Consider the following 12,108-nt stretch of genomic DNA (forward strand, 5'->3'; position numbering starts at 1 on the left):
TTTCTCCGGGTACTCCGGTTTCCTCCCAGAGTCCAAAAACATGACTGTCACGTTAATTGGCCTCTCCAAATTGCCCCTGTGTGTGTGTGTGTGTGTGCGCATGGTTGTTTGTCCTGTGTGTCTCTGTGTTGCCCTGCGACAAACTGGCGACCTGTCCAGGGTGACCCCGCCTCTCGCCCGAAACCCTAGCTGGAGATAGGCACCAGCAACCCTCCCGACCCCACTGAGGGACAAGGGTGTAAAGAAAATGGATGGATAGATGTAGGTTTTCAGATGACTTTTTCATTTTTGAATTGTGGATTTAGCTGTGTTGCATCAGATATCCCCGACTTTTGTTTTATAAGGCAACCTTACTTACATGTCACCAAAACTGTATTGCTGGCCCATTTGGTGTGTTGCTTGGTGTTTGCTTACTTATGTTCAACAATAAACCTGATAGATCTTTAAAGAAAAGCTGTTAATATACTAAGATGAAATTGGTCTCTATTCCCTAATTACGTGACTCTTTACTGTAGCTTTGCTCTAGATTTTAAAAGTGCATTTTATTAAATGGTCTAATAAAATATCTAGAAGCAAATTTATTTTTTAAATATTTTAACAATATATAAATTTCCTCCACTCCATGATTATATTCTACTTTTCAATTGTAACATCACAAAAAGTGAAAGAATCTGAATACGTTTGCAATGGACTCAGGAATGGATATTTAAACTGTTGCTTTTTACACTCAACTTTACCAAGCTTAGACTGTAACTACAGTAAGAGATAACGTTTCCTTCTCACTTGACTCGACTTAATTGGAGCAAAAACAGAGAACAAAACTTATAATTAGTCAATTAAGTTTTTCTTTGTATGGTCATGACACAAACATTCTTTTTCAGCCAGATTGTGAACATCATTTCCATAAACGTCTGGCTCTGGCAAAGTTTTATTGACACATTCTTAGTTGTTCAAAGTGAACCCGAAAAGCTGCAAGTCAATTTTCTTTCAACATTTCAGTGGCCCTAGTCGGCTTTGAAAAAAAACAAAAAAAAAAACAGGCATCCATAATGAATGCTGTCAATTTTCATCCCAATTAGAGTGTTTATCTCGACTTAGTGCACCTATACTGATGCCTTCTCTTGAGGGGGCGATGAATTTTCATGAAGGACAAACACTGTACTTCAAAAAAAAAAAGAAAAAAAAAGGCTTATCTCAGGTTGGGATTTAAAGCTTTAGCTGGAATTACTTTTCTCCAATTTGTTCTTGCTGTGTTAACAGCCAGAGCAGCACCAGGGTTGCTGTACTGAGGTGGGAGACAGTGGGTGGGGTTAGCAGTGAATAAGTAGAGGAAAAAGTTAAATGATGGGAAGAGAACAAGGTAATGTGTGTTTATGTAAGAAGAGCCGTCACTAAGCTTTCATTTGGAAGAAGGAAATAAATAGAGCACATCACATCAACCCGCTGCTGCTTGACAAGCCTTGTCAGGTACTGACAAAAACATATCTCACATGTCAATCACCGCTTCTTGCCACGTATAAATACCCTAACACGTATTTATGGTTCACTTTAATGTGAGGACAGACACAACGCCTGTGATGTGCTGCTTTTAAGGATGTGAGTCAACAATTTGAGCCTCGCAACTCTGATATAAACCAGAAAATCCAACAGCATCAGATGTAAACTGGGACATGGGGCTGTTTTTGTGTAGAAGAATAGGTTTGTTATCTTAGCATTGAAATCCTATGCATGCCAAGGAGTTGGTTTCTTAAAACCAAGCTTGTTTCCCCCTGACACCACCTACTGCTCAGGTTAAGGGAAATTACTGCGCTGACATGCAACATTTAAATGAACTCATTAAAATTTAAACAGTCACCAGTCCAGGGACAATCACTGCAGACCTCTGCTTGGCAGGCGACAAGATAATACAATGCAAACAGCTGGTACGGTGGAGTAAAACTTGTTTTTCTTTGACTTTCCACATTGACAACAACCCCTGTTGCAGATTCTTGTTTTTGCAGTTGTAGCACAAAAGGAGTGAAACAAAGAAAGGTTTTCAGCAAGACAAAATGAGCCAATGTTTGATTTAAATTCTGCATCCGGCTTCAATGTCAAACAGTGGTAAGTAGTTAATGTACCACTGCTTAGAGCAGTGAAAATTGTTTAAAAAAGTGACAAAAAGCTTAAAATTCCTTTAAAAGCTTTTATCTACATGCATGGCACAGCATTGATAGCACTGCATATTCAAGGTCAAAACACAAAGATGTACAAAATTTAACTCTCTTTAGAAAGTGATGACTTATTTTTCTGTAAAAACTCATGTACTGTGTAAAATGAAATATGCTTGAAGATTTATCTTCCCTGTGAATTACTGTGACATGTCATTGCACATCTGTGTAGCCTGGAGTTGTCTAAATCTGGCATCTGCTAACAGGTATTCACACCTAGTTTGAATGGAATATAATTAATTCCTCTCCATTTCTTAGTCTTCTTAGAAAAAGACAGTTTCTCACCTTGCAGGTTTTCTCTTATATTATAGTCTGGGCATTGGCCCAGCAACTCCAGAACCAAGATGCTGCTGCCTTACTGGTGTGTTTGGCATTTTGTCCTGTTCAAATGTCTTTTTAAAGAACAATTCATTTTTGGCACAAGGGAGTATGACCTTTTCATGTATTATGATGTATTCAAACGGAGCCATGGTACCTGCTATGCGATAATTAGTCCCAACACTGTAGCAAGATAAGCATCCTCATCCACCATGCTTCAGTGTGCTGTGGGTTGGAGTCAGTGCTTGGGGGTCATCTACAGTTTCTTGATCCCTCCTTCAAAAAAATCCTCTACTTTCATCCATAAAATATTGCTTCATTTTCCTTCAGGCTAGTCGATATGTCCTTTGGCAAATTGCAACCTGGGAATTTGCTGGGCTTCACAGAGGCATTATCTTTCTGTTACAGTACTAAGAGGAAACAGTAGACCTTTTTAGTTTCCATTTAAAAACCATTTGAGATCAATTCAGCTGAGCAGCCTGTCATTTTCTGCACTTCTTTATACTTGAAACCAGATATGTACACACTATAAGAAAGACACCTTCTTTCAACTTTATTCTCACATTAAATAATATTAAACCTTATTCAGTTCGGTTGGCTAGAATTACCAATAATGTTTCCATTATAAATGCTAGAAAGACTGATTTCTTTTTTATTACTTTCTTCAAAATTGAGAAGGTTATGTATGCTGAGACTGCTATATCCGTACACAATTTAGGTAAGCCCAGATGATGATGATTGCTTTGTAATCTGAAAGATATCTCATCATGTGAGTTATTTAGAAGCACACAAATGGATGTATTTTAAAACATCTTGCAGTGTGGCAATGGCGAAGGGCTAAAGCACGTGATCCATATCAAAAGTTTGAGTTTCGGCCCGTTGACCTTTGCCACATCTCTTCCCTCAATCTGGTTTCCTGTCAGACCACTCTTGAAAAATGCCACTAGAACCAATTAAGAAAAAAAAACATTCTAATAATGTTTCTTCTGTTACATCATGGAAAAATCAAAAGACATCCAAGATGGATGACGTTGCGATCGACAGTGAGTTGAGGAAAAGGTGTGTAAATGAAAGGGACACAGTTGGAACGGGGATGTAGAAGGAACTCGGGTCGAGGCGGAACTATAAGTTTAGAGCTCAAGATGCTGAGAGTGACGAGGGCGGATAGAGTCAGGAATGAGTACATCAAAGGGATAACTCATGAAATGTTTTAGAGAAGGTCACAGAAGCCAGATTTAGATGATTTGGACAAGTCCAGGGGAGAAGCAATGATTATATGTGTAGAAGGATGCTGAGGTTGGAACCACTGGGCAGAAGGCAGAGAGCAAGACCCAAAAGGAGATTTATGGTTGTGGTGAAAGAAGACATGATAGTTGGTGTGAGGGTAGAGGATGGAGACAGATAATTCACTATGGTAATGCCTGAAGGTGCTACACATTTATCTGTTCAAAAAAGGGGAAAGACTCTATATCCCACAGATGGATGAGTTTTGGTGCAAAGTGTACCCATCAACTCCAGAATAAAAGCTAAAAAATCTTGTAAAAATGCTCAAAAAAAGCTGGGAAGAGTATTATCTATATTGAAATGAGTCCTGTACCAATACAAGTTCAATGAGGAGGAATAAAGTATTACTCCAAAGGCTACATAGAAAGCCAGATTAGATTTTGCCAAACCACTCAAGGGCAAAGAACTTATTTTTTTTGGAGAGCTGTCCTGTGGTCACACTTAAACCAAAATTTAAGTGTGCCATTAGGACTATTGCTGCTTTTAAAGGAAAGATAGAGAAGCTCATAAGCCTGCTAACAGAGTTGGCAGCATCATTTAGTGGGGGAGATTTGCTGCAGGGCAAACTGGCAGCAAATCTACAAAATAGATGGTGTGATGAGGAAAGAACATTAGGTAATACTGAAGCAACATCTGAAGACGTCAGCCAGGAAGTTAACGCTTGGTCACAAATGGATCTTCTAAATGGGAAATGACCTTAAGCATGCAGCCAAATTAGTTACAGAGTGGCCCGAGAATAAAACGGTCAGTGTCTTGGAGTGGCCGCCACAAAGAGAATTTCTAGCTAGAAACAAAAAGGTCTGTGTAAGCAACCTGACCCAGTTCCACCTGTTCTGAGAGGGAGGAATGGACCATGATTAGAGCAAACTGTTGTGGGAATCTTGAAGGAAATCCAGATGCAAATGGGTAGACTTAACGTGAGGGAAATAAGATTGCCATTTTATACACTGTATCTAAATGCCTGGAGGACAGATGTCGGCTATGACTTTCCGTCTCTGAGCTTGAACAGCCTTTACTTCTGTATTTTGTTTTGTATTCGATATACATGTCTGTTAGTTTTACCCAGTCTATTACCCTTCAAAGCAATTTTTGTTGCTTACTTGGGTGATATGCTCCAGATATCAAACTTTAGAGTATAACTGATTAAAAATTGTGGAGCTCAACCACATCATGAGTCTGCGGCATATTGCCACTTACTGTGGAGTGTCCTGCATAAAGGATGTAGCAGCTTTCTGTTGGTTTTGGTTGTCGTCTTGGGCTGAACTTGATCTTATCATGCACTTGTTGGTGTAAACCTGTGAGAAAGTTGGTTAGCGCAATAAAGGACCCTTCCTCTTGTTTACCGACACCTAAAACAGCAGGAGTTCTGCATGTTGTAGCGAACAAATGGAAAATGGAAAAGTGTATTGTGAGACATCTTTGTGCATGGGTATAAAAATTTTTTAGAAATGATGAACCCAACTAGTTGAAAACTTTATGCTAATAGCTGACAAAGGGATGTGGTTTTTTTGAAAGAGATTCTTTCAAGCCGAAACAGAGCGTCAGTCGTCGCCTTGCTTCACTTTGAAGTTTTCTGCCTTCTGGCTGTCAGTCTGTTGGCGTTGGCGATCAAACCACCATCTCATCCACATCTTGTGTCCGGGATCGTTTTTATTAATTCACTGTCAAATATATGAACAAAGTAAATGCCTCTACCAGGAACATTCACTTCAACTCTGGTTGACTCCATTTATGAATGCAAAGAGAAAAAAAACAGGATTTTTGAAATTTTTTTGTCTATTAATAAGACACTGCAGTAAGCCAGTTTTTCCCCATAAATTGCTTTAACCGGTTATCGACAGATCAAAACTAAATAAAAACCAAAGTTTTAGGAGATTGGACCAATCTCTAACAAAGGACAAAAAGTGTTTTTAATAAGATTCAAATGAGCAAATTATATTTTTTCTGCTAGTGAACACCTGTGGAGAGATTAGTCATTAGGAAACTCTAAAATTCATGACTGGATATTGATCTCCTGCTGATAAACTGACTTCTGGTTGTATTTTTCAAAATACTTCCATCCTTACTAGGAATTTCCTGGTCTAAAACACACAGCTGGTCATGACAAAACTAAAATGACACAATGAGCATCATAAGCTGACACAAGGCTTTGAATTTAAACTTTATTAGTTGTTTCTGTTATAGTTTAGCAAAGCAAACATCAAAGTATGAAGGCATCATCATTTCATTTCATAGAACTGTAATTCATCTGTTCTTTAGCATGGCACCACCGAAAATAATTAGCTAACGATTAAAAGAAAGTAAAACCCATTTTAAATTCAACCCAATAAAACAAATGTGTAACAACAGGCAATAGCCATTGTGATGTAATTAAAAATACAAATCATCTGCAAGCAAAACACAAGCATAAAATCATACTTGGCCCTCCTCCTAAAGTCTGATACCATTATTTTTTGTCTGATATGAAATAAGGCAGATTCCTTCCCGTACAATTATAAACAATCTGGAAAGAAGACAAGCAAAAGTGAAGAGGGCTAGTTCTTTTTTTTTTTTATGACAGTGAAATTCAAAGCAATTTTCTGGCATGCACAGGAAAAGGCGAAAACAAGGGAAGGGGGAAAAAAAAAAGAGCTAATCAATTTGTCAAGAGACGGCCGCATCCTGGTTTGTGTGATCTGGGATGTTAACACATGAGTTGCCAGGGAATGGAACATTGCCTTGCAGTTATTGGCTGATTTGACTTGGCGCTGCACCAACGGTGCAATCTAAAAGCCCCATAAATGCAGAACATTAACCTGTATATTGCCAAGTTGGAATTGTAGGAACAAAAAGGTTGATGTTAAGCCTCATCCAGTCAGGAGTGTCAACATGTAGGAGCTGCGGCTGCTGGCCTCCGACAGCTTGACCGAGCTCTCACAGTGGCTTTTAGCAAATAAACACTTGAACCTGGTTCGTCTCTTTGCACCCTGCTGGCAAAATGATGGATGACTAACACACAGTGAGGTATGGCTCTTCTTTTCTGGTTGATATGTTCAAGTCCTATAGCAAGGTTTTGTACATACATACATTTACATACAGTACATACATACTTCAGGGAAGAATTAAAAGGTGGAGAGCTAATTAAAGTTGGGGTTGTGAGCATCATGTGAAGTTTCTGGTTGTCCTGGGCCAGTGTCAGAGCCCATTCTGACATGGGCCCGTCTGACACCAGTGCGGTTGGCCTTTGCACAGTTTACTGGCTGTCAGATGAGGTTGATTGTTCTCCTCTCAGTAGGTCATTCTTTGTTCTCAGCAGAGTCTGGACAGAAAATTAAAATGGGATGTGAAAATACCGTCAAATACCGTGCTCAAGTTTTAATTTCTATTCTTAAAAAGTTGACATTTTAATAAAATATAATTGAGAAAAAAACATTACACTTGTAACTGATTACATTTATTTTGTGAATTAGGCCTTAGATTTCATGTTCCCAATGTGACAAAAATATGTCTATTTGTTGTTTACTTTGTCCTTAGGTCATGACTCCATTTGCCAGTGTCAAAACTTTTTTGTTGCTATACAAACTTGTTGGCAATTTTATCTTTATTGTGCACTTGATATAAAAACTCTCATCACACTACTTCAGAGACCTGAAAACAGTTATTTCAAAATGAGTCTCCTCGACACACATCCTAGTCTTTCCCCCTTTTTCCTGCCACTTTTATACTGCAAGGCCACTAAAATGTATACAAAATGAGTGTAAATATCAAACTTTTTACCGTTTGATATTTAATATCCTAACCTGTTATGATACTGAAATAAGCAGGGGAAAAAGGTCAATCATGTTTTCATACGTCTACTCGGTTTTAAGTCATACCTTTTGCCATAAAATGCTCTGTAAGAATGTTATGTTCACTTTCATGATGACATTACAGAGTTAGACACTCAGCTTTCTCAAGTTTGCAATATTTTCTTTTATTTAAAATGGTCAAATACCAGAATAGGAAAAGATCAGAGTGGCTGCAAAAAATGAGGCAAAACTGGCCTATGTGTCAAGGGCCAGCTCTAATCTCTTTTTATAATAACTGATGTCTTGTTCATAGTTTTATATTGACTTCTGCAGTAATTCATAGACAGTTTCCATTATGCCAAATGATTAATTTTAGGATATATTTGGTGTCTGACCTATTAAATGTGAAGATATAAAAATTTTTAGTTATTTGTTCGGAATAGATAAACAATAGTCAAACGTATATAGAGATATCCCCCTATCCTCTTCCACTGTGGGCCTTAGTTTTGGACTGCAGTGGAGTGCCAAATTAAAACATACTTATCAAATTACAGGTATAGCCGCGTCAACGTGGTTCAGATCAAAATATTCTGCATCAAAACCCAAAATTTAGGCAAAATTCAATATGAAATTGAGAGGCTGTTCCATTTCTCTATCTTGTTAACCTTTAGTGAATAATCCATTATCTGGACTCTGAAAAGAGGACAGCCTGTTGTGATTCTCCTAAGTTGTACTCTGGCTGATTAAAAAAAACAGTATATGCTGACCAGATTCATAATAAAGCATCCCACCGTGATCCTGACGCTTGTTAGACAACAACCTTTTTCTTCCCTGACGCTTTGTCTGGCATTGTAAAGCTTTCCCTTTCTACACCGCCACATGTGTCTGCCAACCTATTTCATATGCTGCTACTCTGTCCTATTTATTCAACCACAACAATCTGTTCATAGCAGATACTTGTGTTTCTTTTTGTTCCCTCTACCTGGAAACTCCTCTTTGCAACACCCAAGTCCCTATTTCTGGCTTAACAACTCTCCTGAATGGAAAAGGGAAAAAAAACAACACAAAATACATTTCCAGTGATAGAAATGTAAATGTGTCAATATAAAAATTCTATGCAATTGGACCAAAACTTTGATAGAAATCTGAGAATAACAGTGGCACAGTACCCTTATCAAACATGATTTATTGGCATGATTACTACCACTGCGGTCACTGCATGTTAAAATAATATACATTTTACAGTTGATTTATTAAATGTCCGATGGTCGGGTTTTCAGGTAATTTATCACACTCAATCTCCAAAGACGTGCCAGACACTTGTGTGTCGAGATATCAGGGTTAACACTGCAGAGCTGAAATGGGTTGAGTGGAGTTACAAATGCATTTGGCCCTGGAGGAGCACGTACAAATGGCCTGCACTCCCCTACAGAGATGGGAAGATGGAGACAGACGGGGAGGAAAACTGATGCAGGGGGAATGAACCCAGGCAACAATTTCCTGCACATAGCTCAGGATTCTCTGAATAAACTGAATTTTAATTCAGTGGCTGTGGCCACTAATAGGAGCCCTCTTAAAAATAGAGATGTGCATGAGCCCGCGAGAGGTTGTTAATGTTTCCTCTGTGCCCTTACCTTTGGGCTTTGGGTCTTCAGGTTTTATTGAAGAAGATTCTCCTGGGCTCTCAACAGGTTTTATATCCTCTAAGAGAACAGAAAACGGAGGAAAGGGGTTATAGGCAAAGAAAACCTGCAACATACCTCAAAAGCACATGCTCACCAAAGCTTCAGAATCAACCTGAGCAAATTTATAGTTCTCATGCATCTGTCTAAGGCTCAAGATTAAAGGTAGTGTTCCTCCTTCTCAAAACTACATTCTTTATCACAAAAACCGTTTCAGCATCTTCCACATATACTGAATGCTAATATGTACTGTCATGTGGTGTGAATTAGTAAATAGAAAGGGAAGTTGCAAGAAAAAAACAAATGGCTGTCGGTAGTAGACGTTAGATAAGACAAATCAATGATCCCTCTTAGCTTTTTCACTTTTACCAAAACCTTAAATGCATTTTATCTGGATTTTATGCGACAGACCAACAGAAAGTATGCAGTTATGGAAGGGAAGAAAATGATGCAGTTATTACAAATAAAACCTGGAAAATATGGCGTCCGTTTTAATTGAACCTTTTTACTCTGATGCTGATAAATGAAATCAGGTGCAACCAAGTTAGCTTTAGAAGTCACCTTATTAGACGCTAAGTGTCAAGCTAATGGCTGAGCTGTTCTAAAGAAACCCTAAAGAAAATTAGTTTCTAGTTCATCTGCTTAGCTGTGTTTCTCTTCTAGATGAAGCCACTGAAGGAGTCACTATTCTGCCCTTAAATGTCCACTTTTATTTAACATAGAAAGTACACTTTGATCTTTTCTTCTGTTTGTTTCTGTGTATCTGCTCTGTCTAAAGATCGCTGCAGACGGTCGCTAGAGGGAGTTTTTCCTTTTCTACTGTCGTCACAAACCTGTTCAGGGGGAATTGATGCTTCAAGTCAACGACTCAATGCAATCTGCATTGTTTCCTTCAACAGAAAACTAACAAAAAATGAAATTGAGTTTGAATTAGTTTATATGATTGGATTGAAATTTATGTCCACTCTTCTTTGCAAAATAGTTCAGGATCGAAGGAAAGTGTTTGAGTAATACTTTTCAAGGCTTGCCTCAGACTTTATTGGTGTTATACTACAGCTTGCATATGAACCTTTTTGGCATACTTGTGCTGTTTAATGTTATTGTCATACTGGAAGGTGAACCTCAATCACTTTCTCTTAAAAAAGCACCTCACAGCAAATTTAAAGTTATAGGGGATAGTGTATTCAGGAAGATGAGTTGAACATGTTATTTACGGTAACGGAAATCAAACTAAATACAGATGCAGAAAAACCTTTTCAGATTTGAACTTGTGAATGATTTTTGAACACTGCGTGTTCTTTTTCTTCCTCCTCTAAATACTATTTTGTGTTGGGCTGATTACACAAAGTGTTTAGCATCACTACTCACCGCCGTTGCTGGTGCCAGCCTTGGGTTCAGAGGAATCTGTAATGCAGAGCAGATATTGATGTAGACATTGCCTTTACTCGGGTATTAACGTTAATCATTGTCTGAAATCATTCTGCTTGCAAGCTGCTGTTCTAATTTATTTTTAGTCCAAGGACTTTACGGCAGCTTCACACTTCTGACCCGATGCTTTCTCTCGTCCCTGAAAACTCACTGCCTTCCTAAAGAGTTATGCTTCACAAAAAAAGAACAAAACAAACACACGATGGGAGAAAGACTCATGCAAAATTAATTACAGGCTGCCATCCCTGTAAGGCAGCTAGAGACCCTCCTCCCCTCCCCCTATAAACATCCTTTCCCCCTCTTCTCTATCCTACTTGTTACCTTTGTAGTCACAAAACTCCTTTATCGTCGCTCCCTGAGCAAACCTCCGCATTTCCTTCTTTGGAACAACAATCATCCCAACAAAGCACGCCACAAAAATAACCCGCTCTCCCCAGGCAGGCTTGTGATAATGTAAACAAATACAACCGCTTAAACACAATAGAAGAATGTGCAGGATCCAAAGCATGTCATCGTTCTGTATGTCTGCAGTCAAGGTCATTTACCAAGTTGGTAAAAAAATAAAAAAGGAGGTTCCTGGTGATCATTACAGTTTTGGATTTAAATACCATGGCATCTTTAAAAAAAAATAAAAAAAGCACACGTAGGCAACATTAGTCTTTGTTTCTATGGCTGTTCTGAAGACGTTCATAAAAAGAAGAAAACACACTCTTTCTTTGTATTTAATCTGTTGCAATATTTCAGCATAAACTTTTCCTTTTGTAGACACCAGAGGGACAGAAGTACTGCTGAGAAGCAGGAAGGATGAAGCAACAACAGTCTGAGCCTTTGTATAGCTTTTTGCCTTTTAATCTGAGACATTGAACTGCCCACGAGGCAAAATATCATCCTTAAACAGAGAGTAAAAAGGAATATTTTCAATGTTTACATGTTTGTTCTTTTAGTTTATACTATGCATACTCGTTTGTGCTTAGTTTTCTTTCTCACTGAGCCACTTTTCCTCCAAAAATTCTTCTTGGTCTTTGATTTAGACTTTTAATGACCAATTCATACTGTGAATATCAGACATAACCAGGCATCCCTAAATAAAACCCTGGGTAACCAATTTATAAGGCACCTAGTTTGTAAATAGCCTTCAGAGATGCAGAACCTTTGCATAAGTCATCAACATGAAAATCAAGGAAGAAGTTATTAAACCTGCAACCATGAAACCCATGGTCACTCTGGAGAAGCTTCAGAGACGCAGCCCAGGAGGGAGAATCTGTTGATGGGACTGAAGTTACTTATGCAAGGCACAAATCTGTCCATTATGGGGAGGAAGAAAACCTCTGACATAAAAACTCAACATATGGACGAAGGCACTTTAAACTTTTGGCTCAATTTGTAAAACATAATATTTGACTGACTTATTTATGCCAGCTT

At 38.4% G+C, this 12,108-nt stretch overlaps 1 protein-coding gene across 1 annotated transcript in view; it reads right to left on the reverse strand.

Annotated features, from left to right (window-relative positions):
- Positions 1-5,951: 5,951 nt before the first annotated feature.
- macrod2 (mono-ADP ribosylhydrolase 2) overlaps positions 5,952-12,108 on the reverse strand; it is a 470,247-nt gene continuing 464,090 nt past the window's right edge. Inside the window, exons 16-18 of the mRNA XM_008430201.3 lie at positions 10,627-10,662; positions 9,211-9,279; positions 5,952-7,107 (exon numbers count right to left, since the gene is read on the reverse strand). Coding sequence (XP_008428423.1) covers positions 7,085-7,107; positions 9,211-9,279; positions 10,627-10,662 — 128 coding nt within the window. The 3' untranslated portion in view covers positions 5,952-7,084. The remainder of the gene's footprint in view (positions 7,108-9,210; positions 9,280-10,626; positions 10,663-12,108) is intronic.

Source organism: Poecilia reticulata, chromosome 15, assembly GCF_904066995.2.
Source record: "Poecilia reticulata chromosome 15, P_reticulata-male-v2, whole genome shotgun sequence".
NCBI lineage: Eukaryota > Metazoa > Chordata > Actinopteri > Cyprinodontiformes > Poeciliidae > Poecilia > Poecilia reticulata.